This window comes from Heloderma suspectum, chromosome 6 (genome assembly GCF_057233095.1).
Source record: "Heloderma suspectum isolate Gila_16-S chromosome 6, 16-S_ref, whole genome shotgun sequence".
Classification (NCBI taxonomy): Eukaryota; Metazoa; Chordata; class Lepidosauria; order Squamata; family Helodermatidae; genus Heloderma; species Heloderma suspectum.
Window position 1 is genome coordinate 111,789,877 of NC_139463.1, and position 21,662 is coordinate 111,811,538.

The following is a 21,662-nucleotide window of genomic DNA, read 5'->3' on the forward strand; positions in this document are numbered from 1 at the left end:
TCCGTCCCTCCCCCCGAAATTCTGGGCAGGGGGGAGGTGCCCTGTCCCTCCCCCCAAAAATTCTGGCTGGAGGGGAGGTGCCCTGTCCCTCCCCCCCAAAAGTCTGGCTGGGGGGGAGGTGCCCCATCCCTCCGGCCGCGAAACCTCCTCTCCTGCTGGGACGCAAATGGCAGCGGCCGTAGCCACCGCCGTTTGCGTCCCTGCAGTCAGCCATGATAGGCTATGTAAATGTTTACGTAGCCTATCACGGCTGACTTAAAAAAAAAAAAAACTGCATACACAAATGGCGGCACCCATGGGCGCCGCCATTTGCGTACGCACTTTTTTTTCCCCCCCAAAGTCAGCCATGATAGGCTACGTAAACATTTATGTAGCCTATCATGGTGTTTTTTAAAAATCTAGCCATGATAGGCTACGTAAATCTTTACGTAGCCTATCACTTTTTTTGTTTGTTTGTTTTACTTGGAAATGGCGGCGGCGGCAGCCGGTCGGAAGACCGGCCACCGCAGCCGCCGCCGCTGAACCGCCGCCGAACCGCCACCACCAGGGACATTCGAACAAGGTAAGTCCCGTCCCGGGGGGGGTTGGCGGGGGGGTGGCAGACCGTTTCTTCACCAATTTCGGGGGGCCGAATGCATTGGCATTCAGCCTCCCCGAGATTCGTGGAGAAATTCTCTGACATCCCTAGTCCTGGGTGAGCCACCACTCTCTCCTGGGGGGAAAAAAAAAGACAGTTCAACTTACATTTTTCTATAATTGTTGAGTGGGGGGGTGATGAGAGATGAGGGAAGTGTGGTTGAGCGACTGACTGGTCCGCCTTCTAATCCCAGGGAACGGTTTATCACAGGGTCCAATCACTGCGCTTTGGGGAGGGCAAGGACGGGGCTATGAGATGGCCATTGTCCCAAAGCCACCAAGCTTCACTATAAAAAATGGCTTGAACTATTTTTTCATGTATAATAACTAGGGATGGATGAAAGTCACTTACCTGTCCTCGAAGGACGTTCGCGGTGGGGGGGAGGCGCTTCGCTGGTCCCCCCGCAAAGTTCAGCCCAGGGGGGGAGGCTTCCCGCCTCGCCCCGGCCGAAATTCAGGCCGGGAAGGAGGTTTCCCGCCTCGCCCGGCCGCGAACGCAAAAGTTAAAAAAACAAACAAACACGCCCCCTGATAGGCTACGTGACGATTCACGTAGCCTATCATGGCTAGATCTGCAAAGTCAGCCATGATAGGCTACGTCAATCATCATGTAGCCTATCACGGGTGACTTAAAAAAAAAAAAAAGCGCGTACGCAAATGGCGGCCCCCATAGGGAGCCGCCATTCGCGTTCCTTATTTAGTCGCTGTAGTCTACATAAATGTTTACGTAGACTACAGCGACCAAATAAGGAACAGGAATGGCAGCTCCCTATGGGGGCCGCCATTATCCGTACACACTTTTTTTTTTTTTTTTTAAGTCACCCGTGATAGGCTACGTGACGATTGACGTAGCCTATCACGGCTGACTTTGCAAATCTAGCTGTGATAGGCTACGTGAATCGTCACGTAGCCTATCAGGGGGCATTTTTTTTCTTTCATTGCAATGGCGGCAGCGGCAGCCGGTCGAAAGACCGGCTGCCGCTCCTGCCTCGCTCGAACACCCGCCGAACCGCCGGCCGGACCAGCCACCAGGAGGGACATTCGGTGAAGGTAAGTCCTGTCCCGGGGGGGGTGCGGGGTGCGGGGGGGTTCAGAGGATTTCTCCCTGAAACTTGTTTGGGGGGCCGAACACGTTGGCGCTCGGCCCCCCGAAGTTTCAGGGAGAAATTCTCCGCCAACCCTAATAATAACTTCCTAGATCTGGCACCCATCTTTCTGAAACTTTGCAGGCTTCATGTCTATGACACATGCCAGTTTTACACACATTCCCTGAAAAACACAGGAGGACAGAACTGCAAATGAATCAGTTTTCCTCTACTAAAAACCCTGAGGACTCCCATTCCATACATATCCTTTTGTAATATTGCTGGTTTCTTTCTTAGGGACACCTCTAGAATGTGTTGTTTTCAGAACAATGGGGGGAAAGGAACATATGGGAATAAGCGTGTCCTTTTTTGGAAATAACAGAAATGTCACTCTTATACAAAACTCCCTATGCTTATTGTTCTGAAAGGTAGCAAGCTTGATGCCTACAGCAGGAGCGACTATTCGCAACGTTTACATCCAATTCTGCCCATAATTAAAAATAGGCTGAGTTTTCCAGAATTGACTTTGCCAATGCAGGTTGCCATTGAGTTTGCCAATGTTTGCCTCTTGTAACTTAGTCCAAGAATTAAGGCCAAGGAAAGCATTGTTGACTTCTCAGCTTCAGTCTTCCATCCCCAAACTGATAGCGGCATGAACCCTGGCTCTCACAGGATATTCAGGTCCAAGCGCTGGACTGAAAATGTCCAAATTAGGTCCATCACCCTCTTAGACCTTGAAATTACTTAGTTGAGCACTTACATTGCTGACTGATCATCACACCACTCCAGAACTGGACTGTGGCACTGGCCAGCTCCCTGGCCCAGATCCATGAAGTAGTTGACCTCCAAGCCCATCCCCAAGAGCTCAGAGTCCAAAGCGTGGAGTGGCAGCATGTCGAAGGTTACACATCGAACAAAATCAATTTCCAGATCATGCAATGCCTTATAAGGATTCTTGAGTGCAAGGAGTTTTAAAAGTGTGAGGTCACATCTCTAAAACAGCAGAATGTGCAGTTGCAGTGGATAGAGCTTTTGTGCATGCCTACGTCCCCTCCCAAATTTTACCCCTCACATGTTTGAAGTGAATATCTGCAAAGGAGAGGTAATATCCATTACATGGATGGGGAAACTATAGGGCTGAATTCAATTTTGGAAATGATCTTGGTGTGTGTGTGTGTGTGTGGGGGGGGGGAGTTTCTGAAGTCAAAGGGTGGGGCAAAAAGAAAAAGAGGTGGGAAGCAAGAATTCAAACATTCCAGCATATACTTGCTTCAAGCTCTTACTGACAATAATAATTAAGCCTTAGGAAAGGGGTTAAGATTTTAGAATGGGGACACAACTGCACAAAAGCTGTGAAACCAGCAAATGATTGGGGGGGTGCAGTAAAGGGTTGGGGCCAGAGGAAGTGGGCATGGCCATCTTGGGCACCCTAGAGTGCTGGATTGGGACCCAAGAAGGGCCAGATTTGGTCGAAGGGCTGACCTTCCTCACCCATGATTGATTGAACATGACAAAAAATGTGACATATTGAGAAGTAGCCCACCACTGGGGAGAGAATGCATGCTTCTGTGCTACCATATCCCACAGAAGATGTCTGCCGAGATTTAATGAGCATGTTTCCTTCTGCGATGTCACGGGGATCCCGCAGTGTTGAACAGGTGATTATCTCCACTATAATTATCAGATGAACCTTCATTTATTTCAGTATTTGATTGAAGTTCTCAAGGGGTTCAAGGCTTCACTAACACAACTGTGACTGAATACCAAAGTGTGTTATTAATATTGCCTATGCCATTCATACCAGGCGCTAGACACAGGCAAGGATCTGCAACTCTGACATATTCTGCTGCATGATTCAGGCTACAGATCAGCTGAACGAGTAGCTGCTCAAGTCAAGGCTGTGTTTTTCAGGGCCCCGTGAATGGCTGTGTGTGGACAAGTGACTGGTTGTCTAGAAGGAACTTGTCATGCAAGATGGCACTGTCTGCAATCCTGCTGCCTCTGCTGCTGCCTCTGGTGACATGCAAGGTTCCTACCCTGAAATGCACCATCAGCAACCCTCTTCCTATTCTTCACAAGTATTATCAATCTGGAGATCTCATCATTGCTGGCATAATTTCTCAGATCTTCATGTTTTCCAGTGAAATAACCTTCACAAAACGTCCCTCTGGTGAACTCTTTGAAGGAATTATGTAAAGTATATCTTTTCTCTCTCTTTTTTTTAAGGATGTCTCGGGGATGTCACATTGCTGGGAAGGGCACTCTCATAAATTTGTTGTCGATTCATTGGCTTAATGGGGTATGGTTGGTCCTGCATCTTTCTGTTTCTTTGAAAGGTAGTCTACTCCTGCCTCTGCCATATCCTCCTCCTCCTCTTCAGGAGATCAAGGGATTGCATGTTCTTTCCAAGCCTGTCAGCTGTTGATTAAGCATTGTCTAATTATATCTGTGGGCGTCTGGTAAAGTTCCAGAGAGGGCAAAATAGTAGGAAGGCCAAAGGTGATAGGAAATGGCAATGAAGGTCTTAAGTCAAGATGTGATAAGCCACTCCCAGTCAGCAGTGTTTATGTATAGCAAAGGTCTTCAGACCAAGAATGTGAAGGTCAACTACACTCTTGCTGAGTTAGCAGGAGACAGTAGCAGTTGCTTTGTTGAAGGTAAGGAGCAACAGGAAGTGTCTACTGTATACTAAATTGCTTTACCTGCTCATGCTGTTGCTGTCTCGTTTTAATCTCTGAGCATGTGCAGATGTACTTATGCTATGCAAAGAAAAGTATATAACCTCATGGAATGTGGCAATGGGATTGTTCTCTTGCCCCGGCTGAGACTACCACACATCTGAGTTTTAAAAGAATAACCCCGACCTTGAAAGAAATGGAGAGTCATGTCTTAATTCCTCCACAACACAAATGATCCTTCAAGGCTGGCGGTGTAAGAACCAACCATACCCCATTACACCAATGAATCGACAACAAATTTATGAGAGTGCCCTTCCCAGGAATTGGCTGAAGGAGCACATTGGCCTTTAGTTGGTGTCTCTTTATGGCAGCTCAGAAAGAACTGTTTATGCTAGGCCTCTTTGGCTTTGGAGCAGGTAGACCAAATTCCCTGAAAGCTCTGGAACATCCCTTCTCTCCACGGTCCTGTTCTTATTAGGAGTGCATAAGATACATTTGGCAAAGTGATCCTCTTTTTTTAGTGTTTCAGCACAATATTACTATTATCTTGATTGTTCTGAATTGGAATTGTTAGCTGCCCCGGGTGCCTTCCTTTTGAAAATGGAAAAGTGGGATTCAGTGTTCCTATAAATACTAAACACACACACAAACCTGGCAGAAGGATCAGGTGGGGGGAGAAAATGCCCCCATAAGGGGAAAACAATTGAAAAGTGCCTGCCTGGGAGGGCCACATCAGCTGCGAGAAGGAATAATAGCATACTCGGAGGCTGGAATGGGTCAGACAGGAGTAAGGTATGGCAGAACCAGCAGGCATGAAGGGATGAGCCTGCCTCACAAGTGCCTCTGTTGGCAATGGGGATGGGCTGTAAGTCATCACTTGCATCTCAAGGGATGTGCTTCTTTGTACCAGGTGGACATCTCAGCTGTGGACCGTTACAGACTCCCATGGAATCTTCATAGGGAGGGTGAGAACAAGCCTCCTACAAAGGTCTGAAAGAATACATATTAGGCTGTGTTCTGTGGTTACTTTGTGGCCTGCTTAACCCCTGGCATCAGTATATTTTAGAACTGTGAGAAATGAACTCCATCCTATTTTGTGGGCAGACAAATTAAGGGGTCCATTCCACCAACATTCTGCGGGGAGGGGGGAATTCTCAAGTAGTTTTTCTGAAGATGAGACTCAGCATCATCAGTGGGAGTAGCACAGCTTCTCTCTCTCTCTCTCTCTCTCTCTCTCCCTCCCACCCCCGCCCCTCTCTCTGTGCTGTTACTGCATGTGGCAACAGCTGCAACTATGCTGAGAACCTTGTCTCCATTTTGCATCCTGCACAATGTCCCAGATATCACATCATTCCAAGGCATTGCGGGTGGGGGGATGGCAGCTGTCACAAAGAAGAGAAAAAGGAGAATATTAGGTGAACATTGTGCAAAGTGACACTCTTTTTCTAGGGCGCCTAGGGGGTTGAGCAAAAGAAAAATCTCAGAAACCTTCTCAGAAAAATGTCTTCTGAAAAATAACAGCTCTGCTGTATTCATATTTAGTTCCTCCCCCTCTGCAAATCATGAATCATTATTTATCCAGGAAGATGACTGTAGTACTCTTCAAGGGTGTAGGATTCATCTGAACTGATTGGTCACCAGCTCTGCATATGGAATTAGGACCTGCAGACGATGTTTGCAACCTCATTGTGGCTGGAAAGATAAATTGTACCTGACAAGAAAGGGAAGTCAGCTGTTAACAAGTTCTCTTCTCTCTTATGTATCTTTGCATTTTATACACATTTTTTATATATATATCTGGGGTTAAATATTCCTGGAAGCCATTTCACAGCAGTCATACAAACCTGTTTCTGGTTTAGGTTGACTCGGTTTGGTGGTATTCCATATTCAGTCATTGGATTTCTCTGTTTCTCTGAGTCTGGGTGGGGTAATATAACAACAAGCTTTAGAAGGTGAAGTTTTATGCAGCTTTGTACACTGCTTAGAAAACATGATGATCAGATGTTTCACAACTGCAATTCAGTGAACTAGCATTCTACATATATATCTGTCCAGTTGCACCTACCTCCGCCACACTCAAGTAGCAGAAGCTAGTAGAACTCAAATCTCCACATCCCGATATTTTTTCTTCAAACTATGTTGCATTTCTGATCTCTATTCTGAAATAAATGTTTGAGTGTTAACTGTTCCAAGTAAGAATATTCCTCTTTGGGATGATTCTGGAAATCAGTGTTTCTTGGGTTACCTATCTACCAAATTTCAGCTTTATACATCTTGTGGAATGATACCAGCAATGCTGGAACCGCTGTGAGCCAGTGACTTACATTCACATTTCTCTTATTCATGGACAGAACAGAGGTTACTAGTCCATAAAATAAGAGCATTATCAATAAAACAATATTTAGGATGTATGTTCAAATGTATAGAACAAGAATGTTCTGTAGCATTTCCAGGGTTAGGCTGGTGAAAAATTAAAAGTCTTGTTGTGTGTGTCAACGTCATTTGGCATTTCCCTAGATGGGGGCCATTAAAAAAAGTATTTGAATACAATATACGTGTAGCAAAATTCATAGTCTGATGGCACAGCATCTCTCATTACAGACTCTTGCCTCAAACCTACCAGAACATCCTGGCCTTAGCATACGCTGTAAAGGAGATCAACAAAAATCCCAGGATCTTACCCAACATTACCCTGGGGTTCCACATCTATAATAGCCATTTTAGTGCAATCTTAACTTATCTCGCCTCATTGCAACTTCTCAGCGCACAGAGCAGATTCATCCCGAACTACAAATATGTTCAACAGAACAACCCAATAGCAGTCATTGGGGGACCTAACTTTGAGGTCAATCTCCACATGTCACCCATACTGTGTCTCTATAAGATTCCACAGGTAAAACGTGTGCATGAAGCATGGGACTTGAAAAAAACCATTCATGATTCTGTTGCCCTTCAGATGTGGTTTTGTGTTTGAGATGGAAGGTTTTGTGATATAAAGAGGCTCACTGTACATGATGCTTAAAGTATACCTTTGGTTTGTTTAGACAAGGAAAAGAATATACTCCACATACAGTCTTTTATTCATATGTCTAAGTAGAGCTAGGAGAATTGAGAGTATTTCTAAATCTTCCTAGGTCCCATATTATTATAAGCCTGAACTATATTTCTGGGCCAGTTTATACTTTCAGCAACATTATAAAAACACCTTTCCCGTGATCTTCAGACTACAGACACCAGAAAGAGGAAAAACAAGAGGTCACTAGATATCAGTAAGTGGGATTCAGCTGAGATATTCTTTCTGGCATGCTACCTTCATCACTGTTGGAAAAAACTTTGCATAGAAGGGAATGTCAAAATGTAACCCTGCTCTCTCTCCCCATAAACCTGCAGTCTGAAGTCACCCCATCTTGGAAGAGATTTACCACATAATTCCTCCTGAAAAAAGAAGTTGGTCCTTACAAATATTTCCATTTTAAATGTTTCAGCTCCTTATCCTCCTTTACATTTATATCTGAAATTAATGTAGAAGAAGGAGTGCTATGGACTCAAGGCATAGCTACACCATGTGTCATGTCATTACGATCCCATCATGGTAACGCTATATCCCTCTTGCACATTTATACCTCATAGGACATACAACGACATTTGTTGTGGTATTTTGGATAATGTGTGGAATAAAAAGAAGGAAATAGCACTACGAAAATGGAATATTGAATGTGTAACATGCCCCAACAGTTATCAGTGCACTTCAGTACCACTCTAAAGCAGTAGTGTAGATCTAGCCCATATTAGGGAAAGGTGGGTACATTACATCCCCTGGTTGTAAATGTAAGTCTTTAAAATTAGCCAAGCGGTGATGGTAAGCCTCTGAACTCCAAGGCTGGGTGGGTGGAGCAATGGAGGTGGTCTTCACCTCCCTGTCCTCCTGCCCTGCATTTTTCACTAGATGCTTTTTTTGCCAATCTAGCAAAGGTATTTTGAAGGGGGAGGGAAGGAGGTTGCATCCTGGCCTCTCCAGTCTCTTCCTCTCCCTGTCCACTGAAACACCTGCTTTCCTCCTCCTCCTTGGTTGAGTTCCCAACCTCGGAGGCCAGCATTGTGCAGTTATTTCCATGCCACTGTGGGGGGGGAGGAGGGGGGCAGATCCCAGACTCCTCCCTCTGAGATCGGAGCACTGTCTTCAAACTCCAATCAGGGAATTCAGAGAATCCCATGCCTCCCCCCCCCCCGATACTGTCTAGGGGCCATAAGATTGCTCTCAACAATCTTTGATTATGTTCATATGAACATTACCTTCATCCCTTGGTGAGATCATCCAAATGGACAACTTTGGGATATGGCCTAATGTAAGAACTACATTAACAGATGCACAAAAACCACCTCATCCAAAGCCCAGCTCTGGAAGAGAGAGAGCAGTGGCATTTGTGCTTCCATTTCCCTTCCACGTTATGCTATGTTTTTTATTTATTTATTTGCTCCCCCCTTATTTTTTACTGGGAGGTAATTAATTGATGCCAGCTACAAAACTGATGTAGAGCTGCTGCTGTTTTGCGGGGTATGCCTGGGGGTGTAGATCCCAGACTCCTCCCTCTGAGGTCGGAGCACTGTCTTCAAACTCCAATCAGGGAATTCAGAGAATCCTATGCCCACCCACCCCGCAGATACTGTCTAGGAGCCATAAGATTGCTCCCCAACCAACTTTTTTTATGTTCATATGAACAGTACCTTCATCCCCAAATGGACAACATTGGGATATGGTCTAATGTAAGAACTACATTAACAGATTCACCCTAACGGGTGCACAAAAACCACCTCATCCAAAGCCCAGCTCTGGAAGTGAGAGCGGAGTGGCATTTGTGTTTCCATTTCCCTTCCATGTTATGCCATGTTTTTATTCATTTTTTTTACTCCCCGCTTATTTTTTACTGGGAGGTAATTAATTGATGCCAGCTACAGAACTGATGTAGAGCTGCTGCTGTTTTGTGGGGTATGCCTGGATGTCCGCATGACATCTTTTCCCATCTCTGCTATTGGAGTCGTGATATCAGAGATTAACTGGCTAAGGAAATTTTCATGAGAGCTGGGAACAGGTGAGTTCTTCTCCTCTGAGGCTGGCCTCGTTCTCAGCCCTCAAAGGGAGACATCCAGTATATCCCATGTTCCTGGTTTGCCCTCCCAAGGATCATAGGATTGCATCCTAAGGGATGTGGAAGATGTATTGTCCATTAATATACGATGTACAAATGTCCAACTCATATATTTAATATATGTAAATATGTAGCAATCACTCCTCCATCTACCGAGTGCTCAAGGCAATATACACAATTCAGATTTAAAAAGTGATAAAAGCAGAATAACGTGAATACAATGTATACTGTCATACTATACTGACAATATAGGGCAAAGCAAATAATTTCATGCAAAAAACTTGGGACATTGGAAGCTTCCTTATACTGAGTCAGGCCATTGGCCCATCTAGCCCAGTATTGTCACACGGACTGGCAGCAGCTCTCCAGGGTTTTAGGCAGGATTCTTTCTTCGCCCCACCTGGAGAAGCTGAGGATCAAAACTCAGACCTTCCGCATGCAAAGCATGTGCTCTATCAGACTGAGCCACGGCTCCTCCCGTAGAACATTGGATGGATGTCATCATCATCATCATCATGGCAATCGTTCGTGACCGAGTAAGATTGTCTTCCAAAGATAGAGTCTATATAGATAACTCTTTAAAAGGATTATGGATGGATGTATAATTGTATTAAAATAAAGTGTTGCCATTAGGCAGGCCTTGGGCAAGTCTGGAATAACGGAATTCAGTAAAATTACACAGTGCCATTGACATGTCAAGGAAATTAAACATGCACCTCTAAATGTTGTGGTGTCTGTTGAGCATAGGCTATGAAACAGGAAGTTAGGTAGGAACATAAGTCCAGTTCTATGCCCTACCCTGGTCCAGTGGTCTTCCAGCTCCTGTCCAGGTGTGTCATGATTCCACTCTGTCTTTGTTCCCACTACTGCATGTTGGCCATCCTGCATTGACATGTTTTCCACTTCTCTGTCTTTTGTCATTTTCCTCCCATTATCTGTCTGTCTGTCTTTCTTTCTTTATCTTTAGCTCACATATGGATCTGCTCCAGTGAGCGACAACAAAGGCGAAGCTGATTTCTCCTACCATATGTTCCCCAGTGGAGCCCATCAATATAAGGGGATCCTCCAGTTACTTCTGCATTTCAAATGGATATGGATTGGGGTAATTTGCCTGGATGATGGCAATGGAGAGAGATTTGTACAGGACGTGCTTCCCAGGTTTGCCCAGAGTGGTATCTGCTTTGATTTCATAGAAGTATTACCAACACTATCATTTGCCAGTGACATTGCTGAAATGGTGGCAGAGGGCTTTGAAATATTTAAGGTTATCAGGAGAAGCACTGCAACTGTTGTGGTCGTAAATGGTGAATTTCAGATGATGATATTTTTGAGAATGTTCCCCCAGACTTCTGAATTTCAGGACATACCAATGAGGACAAAAGGTAAAGTCTGGATTATGACAGCACAAATGGATTTCACATCACTTTCCTTTCAACGAGATTGGGACATACACTTCCTCCATGGTGCTATATCCCTTGCAGTTCACTCAAAGGAGGTGTTGGGATTCCCGCAATTTCTTCAAATGAGAAATCCAATCTTTGAAAAGGACGATGGCTTTATCAAGCCCTTCTGGGGGAAAGCATTCAACTGTTTGTTTCCCAGCTCTGAGGCAGAACAGACATCTGGAGAAATCTGCACTGGGGAAGAGAAGCTGGAGACCCTTCCTGGGTCTGTTTTTGAAATGAGCATGACTGGCCATAGCTACATTATCCACAATGCTGTCTATGCTGTAGCACATGCTTTGAATTCTATGTATTATTCCCATTCAAAACATGGAGTGATGGTGGATGGAGTAAGACAGAAACTTCTTAACCAGGAGCCATGGCAGGTAATGTTCTGAGCAGCATAATCCAAGTAGGGATGTTGTGGGAGTCTGAGAGGGTGGTGGAATCCAACAGACTCCCCCCTGCTCATCCCCCTGGACCCCATTTGTGAACTGCCACCATTTACCGGACCCATTCGCTTTGTGGTTGCACAGTCCACGAGTGCCTGCCAGCCGCCCAACACCTTAGCGAGCTGCCATTTTGCATAAAAATGGCAGCTCCAGTTTCTCCTTAGGAGTAATGTTGCATAAATGACATTGTAAAGGGGCTATTTACACAACATTACAGTCATAAAGGGTCCATTCATGCTTGTAATGTTGCGTAAATTGTCCCTTTTTTACTGAGAAACCCAAGCTGCCATTTTTAAACAAAATGGCAGCTAGCTAATGGCAGGGGCAGCCCTGTGGTGCTCACAGGGCACTTGCTGAGCCATCCAGGGCCTTGCATGGCAGGGCAAGTGGGTGCGGGTGGTGGCGGTAGCTCAGAGAATGCCAGGCAACCACGGATGGAGGTGAGTCCCTCCAACCCTAAATCCAAGAAAGCCCACCTTATCTGTGGGAGTTAAGAGATAATCTAAACCGTGCAGAAAGTTTTCATTGTATTAGGGGTGCATGAAAGTCCCTTACCTGTCCTCGAAGCTTTTCGCGGTGGGGGGGAGGCGCTTTGCTGCTCCCCCCACAAAGTTCAGGCTGGGGGGGAGGCTTTCCGCCTCGCCCGGCCGAAATTTAGGCCGGGGAGGAGCGCCTCGCCCGGCCACGAACTAAACAGTTAAAAAAAAAACCCACCCCCGTGATAGTCTACGTGACGATTAACGTAGCCTATCATGGCTAGATAGGGGCAAATAGGGGCAAATAGCGTTGCCCCTATTTTCGCCTTAGTCTACGTAAACCTTTACGTAGACTACAGCGACCAAATAAGGAACGGGAATGGAGGCTCCCTATGGGGGCCGCCATTTGCGAACGCGCTTTTTTTTTTTTTTTAAGTCACCCGTGATAGGCTACGTGACGATTTACGTAGCCTATCACGGCTGACTTTGCAGATCTAGCCGTGATAGGCTACGTTAATCGTCACATAGCCTATCACGGGGGCGTTTTTTTTTTCTTTTATTGGAATGGCAGCGGCGGCAGCCAGTCGTAAGATCAGCTGCCGCCCCCGCCCCTGACGAATACCCGACGAACCACCAGCCGGACCCGCCGCCGGGAGGGACATTCGCCAAAGGTAAGTCCCGTCCCGGGGGGGGGGTGGGGGGCAGAGGGGTGCGGAGAATTTCTCCCTGAAACTTGTTCGGGGGGCCGAACACATTGGCGCTCGGCCCCCCGAAGTTTCGGGGAGAAATTCTCCGCCAACCCTACATTGTATGTAGGGATGTAAAAAAAAAAAAATCCATTAAATCCATTCGGTCTGTGTTTTGTGGATTGTGAGGTAACTTGCATTTCATTATCCACTCATGGATACAATCACAGTTTTTATACAATAATTTCATTTGTTTGCAAATGTGCAGTTTTGCTAATGCATACTTTCACAAGTCTGTATTTGTAAATGAATGGAACTGCACAAGTCCTCTCTCGTATTCCTGCGTGTTTCCCACAGGCAACTTGTTAGCCACTATGTGAACAGAATGCTGGTCTAGATGGATTTTTGCCTTTTTCCATCGTGGCTCTTCCTATGTTCCTGGTTTACTCACTCCCAAAACTAGGGCTCAACAGAAATGACCTGACTACAGTCTCACTGATAATGAAGGGGGCGGGGGGTCAGGCAATTTTCAAGTGAAAACTAGCTGAACTTACCAACAGCTGTGATGGAACTGCCCAAGGTTTTGGGCCCAAATGGAGGCTACCATCTCATATTCCCCTAGATCAAGGGTAGGCACCCTGATTTATAAACTGACCCTGAAACCTGTTGCCATTCAAATGTTTTGGACTTTTTATTTATTAACAGTGTTTATATGCCACTCTTTGGCCCCAAAGAATCCCAGAGCGGGTTAGCAGTGAGTCAGGTAGTGTGAGAGTCTCTGCCCTCAGGTTTACAGTCTAAATTTAAGACATGGCCCACAAAACATGAGGGGTAGGAAGGGACTACAAGTCGCAACAAACCTAGCAGCATGGCCACTGTTCTGAGCTTAGGGTTATGGTAGTGTAAACTATGTGGAGGGCCCTGCGTTGCTAACACCTTCTCTAGCATGGTGAGAAAAAACCTTCCTCTCACTCTGATGCACCATCCCTCCAAGCCGCAAGTGATGGGCTACCTACCCCTCAAATCAGAGATGGAGGAACCCTCCTGCACCCGCTCGGCACACCATTCGCTGAACCCCCTCCCCTTCCCTGACCCCAGCAACGCATGGGGCGGCCTGCCTGCCGGTCTGTGGGCACTCGGCCACAGCTCGCGGCTGCTTGCAAGCCAGCCCCATAACTGTCAGCTAGCCCCTCCTGCTTTCCTTGCCAGGACGAGTGCAGGGGCACTGCTCCAGAGCAACCCCACCTCCCGCTGCCGGTGCTGGCAGGGAGAGGTGAGGTTGCCCAGCAGCAGCGAAGGTGGCACAGGCAGGATGCAACCTCTCGGCCCCCATCCTGCTGCCATGAGCAACTGCACCTCTCTCTGCCAGGCACCGCCAGGGGGAGGTACAGTTTTTTCGGCGGTGGCACTGGCACCCCCTCATGTTGCAGGAAGGATTCCTTCTCTCTGAGGGGCCCCTTCAGGGAAGGGCAACATTTGCACCAAACAGCCGGTGCTCCGCTGGCTGCAGCAGCGGGGACAGGAGGTGGAGAGGAGAGCACAGCCCCTCTTTCCTCCTCCATCCCTGCTACTGTGGCAGTGGCAGCAGCAGTGGTGGGGACAGGCAGGACATTTTATGTAAGCGTCAGACACTTAGATAAAATGACTGAGACCTACCCCCACCACTGCCGCCACCACATGAGTGGGGATGGAAGAGTAGAGGAAAGGTGCTAACTTTATCTTTCATAATACCTTCAACCAATTTACCCAGAACAGATGTTAAGCTAACTGGCCTGTAATTTCACGGATCCCCCCGGATCCCTTTTTGAGAGATGGCCAATGTAACACCAATTTTCAAAAAGGGGTCCAAGAGGGATCTGGGAAATTACAGGCAGATTAGCTTAATGTCTGTTCTGGGTAAATCGGTTGAAGGCATTATGAACGATAAAATTGGTAAGCATGTAGAAGGACAAGTCCTGCTGAAAAAGAATCAACACGGCTTCCACAAAAGTAAGTCCTGTCTCACTAACCTTTTAGAGTTCTTTGAGAGCGTCAATAGACATGTAGACAGGGGTGATCCAGTAGAAATTGTTTACTTGGACTTCCCAAAGACTTTTGGCAAAGTCCCTCACCAAAGACTACTGAACAAACATTGCAGTCATAGAATAAGAGGACAGGAACTCTTATGGATCAGTAAGTGGTTAAAGAACAGAAAGCAGAGAGTAGGAATTAGGGGTGTACAAACCCCACTCACCATTCCAGTCTGGGGCATCTGTGGTGAGGTGGAGGTGATCCGACCCTCCCCCCAGAATCCTCCTTGGCCAGCTCTGCTCCGTGGCGAGTCCACAGAGCCACCAGCTGGGCCCGTCCATGGCCAGACTTCCGTCCACTGCCGGTCTGCAACTGCAAATGGCATCTGGTGTAGCGGCCGCCATTTGTGTCCCTGCTTTAGCCGTGATTTGTTATGAAAATATTTAAGTAGCCTATCATGGCTAAAGCAGGGACGCAAATGGCGTCCGCTATGCCAGATTCCATTTGCGGCCGCAGACCGGGGCAATGGACGGACCAGCCCAGCCCATGGCAGGTAGGGTCTGTCTGGGGAGAATTTCACGGGGTGGTGGAGGGGAGTGGTCCATTCTGCCACGGACCCTGGGTGGTATTGGAGTCTGCGGCAGAATTCTCCACCATCCCCAGCAGGAATATTTACGTAGGCTAAAACGGCAAATCAAAAAAGAACGCAAATAGCGCCCACTACACTATTTGCATTCCCCTTTATTTTCACTGTAATAGTATACGTAAATATTTATGTAGACTAAAACAGCAAAAAATAAGGAATGCAAATGGCGGCTAGGGATGGCGGAGGATTTCTCCACGAATCTCCGGGAGGCTGAATGCCAACGCATTCGGCCCCCCGAAATTGGTGGTGAAATTCTCTGCCCCCGCCCCCCCCGGGATGGGACTTACCTCCTTCGAATGTCCCTCTCGGTGGTGGGTCCCGGCGGCGGTTCGGCGGGGGCGGGGCAGGGGCGGCGGCCGGTCTTCTGACTGGCTGCCGCCACCTCCATTACAAAGTAAAGTAAAAAAAAAAAAACACGTGATAAGCTATGTAACGATTTGCGTTGCCCTTATTTTCGCCGTAGTCTACGTAAATCTTTATGTAGACTACCCCTGCACAAACAAGGAATGCAAATGGCGGCGCCCATGGGCGCTGCCATTTGCATATGCGCTTTTTTTTTCCAAAGTCACCTGTGATAGGCTACATAAATTGTTACATAGCCTATCACGTGTTTTTCTTGTTTTTTTTTAAAATTACTTTTTTATTTCGTGACCGGGGAGAAGGGGCACTCCTCCCCGGACTGACTTTCAGTGGCGAGGGAAGGGGTGCCTCCCCACCAGCCTGAATTTCAGCTGGGAGGGGCGGGGTGCCTCCCCCCCCGGCCTCAACTTCGTGGGGAGAACCAAAGCGTCTCCCCCCCACCACAAAGCAAGCTGTGGGACCAGGTAAGGGACTTTCGTCAATCCTTAATGGCGGCTGCCGTAGCCGCCGCCATTTGAGTACGCCTTTTTTCTTTTTACCCAGACATGATAGGTTACGTAAAGACTTACGTAGCCTATCACGTCTGGGTAAAAAAAAAAGAAAAAAGACCAGACTGCAAATGGTGGTGGTGGCAGCCGGTCGGTAGACCAGCTGCCGCCGCCGCCATCGCCGAAGCCGCCGCTGGAGCCGCCGCTGTCCGGAACATCCGCCCCAGGTAAGTTTCATCCTGGGGGGGATCTGCGGGGGGGGGGGTTGTGGCAGGCTGTTCCGCCATGGATTTCGGGGGCCGAATGCCAGTGCATTCGGCCTCACTGAAATCCGTGGCAGAATTCTCCGCCATCCCTACACTGGAGGCATTCAAAATGAAGTTGGACAGCCACTTGTCATGGCTGTTTTGACATGGATACTTGCACTGAGCAGGGGGTTGGACTCGATGGTCCTATAGGCCCCTTCCAATCCTACTATTCTATGATTCTATGATTCTATGATTCTTGCTGAGGAAAAAAAAGAAATTCCTTTGTCTCCTTTCCTTTGGGACTCATCATGAGCCTCATAATTAATTTATTATTATTATTATTGTTGTTGTTGTTGTTGTTGTTGTTGTTATTATTATTAATCTCCTTAGCAATTTAAGGTGCTTATAATTACTAGTACTGGTAGTCTTCATAGAGCTTTTGAAGGACTAATAACCGTAGCCCTCAAGAAGTAAATATCAGCATCTTTTTGCATATTTGTTTCTTTTCCATATCCTTATAAAATATCTTATAGTTATTTATATTCAACTTTAGCTCCACAGCTATCTGAGAAGTGTCTCATTTAACAACACTGTTGGGTTAAGAAATCTGTTTCAACCAAAATGGGGTGTTAGAGGCTGGATTTGATATCATCAATTGGGTCACATTCCCAAACCATTCTTTTCTTCGAGTAAAAGTGGGAAAGATAAACCCAACAGCTCCCAAAGGCAAAGTGTTCACCATTTGTGAGAATGTCATAGTATGGAATAATATGCTTAACCAGGTAAGACCCCATGCAAACTTTAGATTCGATGAAACCATTTTCTCATGGTTTAAAAAGTAGTTCACTATTCTGACACTAACAGAGCTGTGTCTTTCTTGTTACATTTATTTGAATTCTCTTAATCCAAGGTTTCTAAATGCAGAGTTTAACCTGACACAGTTCTTAAGCTATAGTAATTTAGAATATTTTGGACTCAAAGACTTTGATCCTATACACACCTACCTAACATAGTCTCATTGGTTAGAATACCGACTAAGTTAGTTCTTCTTATTTTCCATTCAAACCAATCAGACTTTCATCACAACTAACTTCATAAACACACTTTATGAATATTAAAACATTCTCTGTTTCATTGATGAACAGGCACAGCCTCTTTCTCTGTGTAATGACAATTGCCATTTCGGTTATATCAGGAAAAAGAAGGAAAGGGAGCCATTTTGCTGCTATGATTGTTTTTTATGTCCAGATGGGAAGATTTCCAACCAGACAGGTAAGGGATCCTGTGTAAACTGTTGACCTAATATATTGGTCATGATCCCTAGTTTCCCTGATGCTGTAAACATGATTAATAATTTGTTGATGGGACTGGCTCCTGATCAGCTGGTATAATCTCAAATAACCACTGACTTGTGTCTGCACAAAAACAGAGATAATAATTCAGAATATTGATATATATGGTGAGAGAGAGGGAGGGGGTAGGGAGGGGGAGGGGAGGGGAGGGGAGGGAGGGAGGGAGGGAGAGAGATTCAGTGATAGCATTAAGTAGGCAAGTGTAAATCAGCAAAATTTGATCTTGCCAAATTTCTTTGAATTCCATCTCAAAGCTCGTTCTAGGGGTGTACAGACCCCACCTACTTGGGTCCACTGGGGGGTCCATGGGGGGGAGGTGATCCAATCCTCCCCCACAGAATCCTCCCTGGCTGGCTCTGCTCTGCGGCAGGTCCGTGGAACCGCCAGCCGGGCCAGCCACTGCCGGACTTCCGGTCGTGGCTGGTCTACAGATGAAAATGGTGTCCGGCATAGCGGATGCCATTTGTATGCCTCCCTTTGGCCGTGATAGGCTAGGTAAAGATTTATGTAGCCTATCACAGCAAATCGGGAGGCACGCAAATGGCGTAGCGGACACCATTTTGCTTCTGCACGGGGCAGCGGACAGACCCAGCTGGATCCGGAGCCGGCGGTGCCAGCCTGCCAGTTAGGATCCGGCTGAGTCGGATTTCACAGGGTGTTGGGGTGGGATGGTCCATTCTGCCACGGATTTTGGGGGGGGATTCTAAGAATCCGCCTCATTGGAGTACATGGCGGATTTCTCCGCCATTCCCAGCTTGTTCTGACTCGAGTGCATAACAGACTGTGAGGTTTGTTTCCTTGTTTGTTTTCTTTTCACATGAAAATCCATGCACATTTCATGCACATTTTTTTCCAAATGCACACATTGACTGTGTCCATTTTTGAAATGTACACATTCTTTTCCCATGAAAGCATATTTGACATCTATGCATTTTTGAAATGTACACATACTTCGTCCATAACTAAAAGCATATTAGGGCACATTTTTGAAATGTACACATTTTGAAATGTACAAATTTTTGTAATATGTGTCTGCTGTCAAATGTATTCTTTTGTTATTGTTGTTCCACAAATCATACTGCAAGCTTGGAAAAGTACAGCCTTCTACCACAGATGTTGTCCGAGGCTGCATTCAGCCCAGAAGGCACAAACTGGGCAAACTCCTGATCAAACACAAACTGAAACAAATTTCTTACACAGCCCTAGCATTAAGCTTCAATGGCTGATTTAAGTCCCAAGACCTGGGTTGCTCCTGGACTATCCCTCAGAATGGTATTAATATAACATTGAGCAAGGATTAATAGAATGCACTCTACATAGTGATGGCATGTGTCAAATCTGATACTTTCTTTTCCAGACATGGATTATTGCTTTCCATGTCCAGAAGATCATTATTCAAGCCATAACCGGGATTTATGCATTCCCAAAAATGTAAGTTTCTTATCATACGAAGAACCTTTGGGGATCAGCATGGCCACTGTTGCTCTTTCCTTTTCTTCCATCACAGTGTTAGTGCTTTGGATCTTCGTGAAGCACAAGGACACTCCCATTGTCAAAGCAAACAACCGAAACCTCACCTACGGTCTCCTCATCTCACTCCTGCTCTCCTTCCTTTGTGCTTTGCTCTTCATTGGCCAACCTGAGAACATATGGTGTCTCCTTCAGCAAACTGCCTTTGGCAACGTCTTCTCAGTGGCTGTTTCCTGTGTGCTGGCCAAGACCATCATTGTAGTTCTAGCCTTCATGGCCACCAAACCAGGCTCCAGCATGAGGAAATGGGTGGGGAAAAGACTGGCATCCTGTATTGTTATTTCCTGCTTCCTTATACAAGGGACTATTTGTACTTTGTGGCTGTCAACCTCTCCTCCATTCCCAGATTTTGACATCCACACCATGCCTACAGAAATTATTCTGCAATGTAATGAAGGGTCAGCCACCATGTTCTATTGTGTTCTGGGCTTCCTGGGCTTCCTGGCCGTTGTCAGCTTCACGGTGGCTTTTTTTGCCAGGAAGTTGCCTGACAGTTTTAATGAAGCCAAGTTCATCACTTTCAGCATGCTGGTCTTTTGCAGTGTTTGGTTGTCCTTTGTTCCAACATACTTGAGTACTAAAGGGAAATACATGGTGGCTGTGGAGACCTTGTCTATCTTAGCCTCAAGCACAGGGTTACTGAGTTGTATCTTTTACCCAAAATGTTATATTATTGTAGTGAGGCCTGAGCTGAACAAGAGAGAACAACTAATTAGAAAAAGAAAGAATTAAAGTGTCTAAAATTCTGTGGCGTTAGTTCAGCTTAAGTTAGCTATGCATAACACTGGAAGACTACCCTGTTCCATTGGCATTCAGTGGGGAATCATGCTGCATTGCATCGTTATCTCCTGTGTCATCCATTGTGCATGTAAATGTAATGCAAAGTGTGAATTTAATCTCGAAGGACACCTACATTAATGCATAAAATTTATGTTCATTCTTCTTCACTTCTCTTAAACTAAACAAAATATATGTGACAAAAACATAACTGTCTCCATATACATTGGTGTTTTTCTCTTACTTACTGAAAAAATAATTGTTATTATATTATTTACAATGTAGGGATTGGGGACTGCAAGATTCCGATGCAAATTGAGAATTGCACTAGCTCCCAGTTCATTTCCAGTCCCAAATCCAAGTCCTGGATTGACCCTAGAAAGTCCATCATGACTCAGGACCTTGGTATATGAAGGGCTATCTGTAGCCATATGTACCTACTTGTACATGTAGATCTCCAATAGACAGTCCCTAGCAGATGCCCCACTCTCTGATGGTTACAATCATCAGAGATGATTGCGTGGGTAGTCAATGTTTTCAGGCCAACGGGCACATTTTGTGGCATATGCCCTGGATCAGAGGTTATCACAAAATATATTATCAGTATGTAGGTTACCCCTGGCTACTGATCCACTTAATATATCCAGATTCCCACAAAACTAGATGCCGTCATAGAGGAAGATTAAATTCTTCACTCTAGATATGGGTCCTACACAGTTTTGTATTTGTAGAAATCATTCTCTTAGAGAAGATCTGGGTTTGTTTTAGTTTTGTTTGTTTGTTTCCCTATAAAAATATCAGCATAACAATACTGAATACATGCATAGTTTCAAACACTTGAGACATTCAACCTCATCTTAGGTCAAGGCTTCTAAGCAGAGCAATACATGTTAATGATAGTCAGGATGAATCCAATCAGGCTTGTTCTACAGATAATTAAAATTTGTATACGTTTTCCCTGAGAGAACTCCCAATTCTATGTGTTCAGAATCCCCTTTATATACTATTTTCATAGGCTGGGGCATGTTGGGAGTTGTAGGCATTTTTTCTGTCAAAAAATGCATAGGATTGCACCTTAATTTATGTTCTATTAACTTAAGCCACATTCCTAAACATACATTTCTACTTTAAATCAACTTATGTCTAAATAAAAATGTTGAATTTCAAACTTCTTATCAAGATCAATGACTCTAACCACACACATATAAAGAATTTTAGCATTCCATGACATGTTACAGGCACATTCTTAACACAAGCAATATTTCTTTGACACCATCCTGCCCTGTGACTCTGTCATCTCAACACACATCTCTTGTATTTATGATCTGAGTAGGGATGTACAAATTGTGTACCTTCCATGCTGCTTGACTTCCGAAGTTTGCGGCCAGTGCTCCCTTATGCCATTCACAAGCCCCCGGAATTCTCCTTTTATTTTTTCTGCTCCAAAAATTACAAAGATAAATCCATACCGACAACCGTAATTCTGGTGCCCAGCTGTCTCCATGAGTCTGCATAACTTCCATAAGAATCGCTATTTTTCATAAATATTTACGTAATTTTTAAAAATTGAAATCCGTCTCTGTTTACTTTCAGCCAAAGCACTTCCTCTTCCTAGGAGCTTCCCAAAGAAGGCTGTCTTAGGTGTGCCT

The 21,662-nt window shown here is 45.6% G+C and overlaps 1 protein-coding gene across 1 annotated transcript; it reads left to right on the forward strand.

The window, feature by feature from the left end:
* The first annotated feature begins 17,124 nt into the window (after positions 1-17,124).
* LOC146342537 (vomeronasal type-2 receptor 26-like) lies at positions 17,125-19,968 on the forward strand. The gene is made up of 3 exons (XM_084807885.1): positions 17,125-17,136; positions 17,500-17,626; positions 19,064-19,968. The coding sequence occupies exons 1-3, from the start codon at positions 17,125-17,127 to the stop codon at positions 19,966-19,968; spliced, it is 1,044 nt and encodes a 347-aa protein (XP_084664011.1).
* Positions 19,969-21,662: the final 1,694 nt, after the last annotated feature.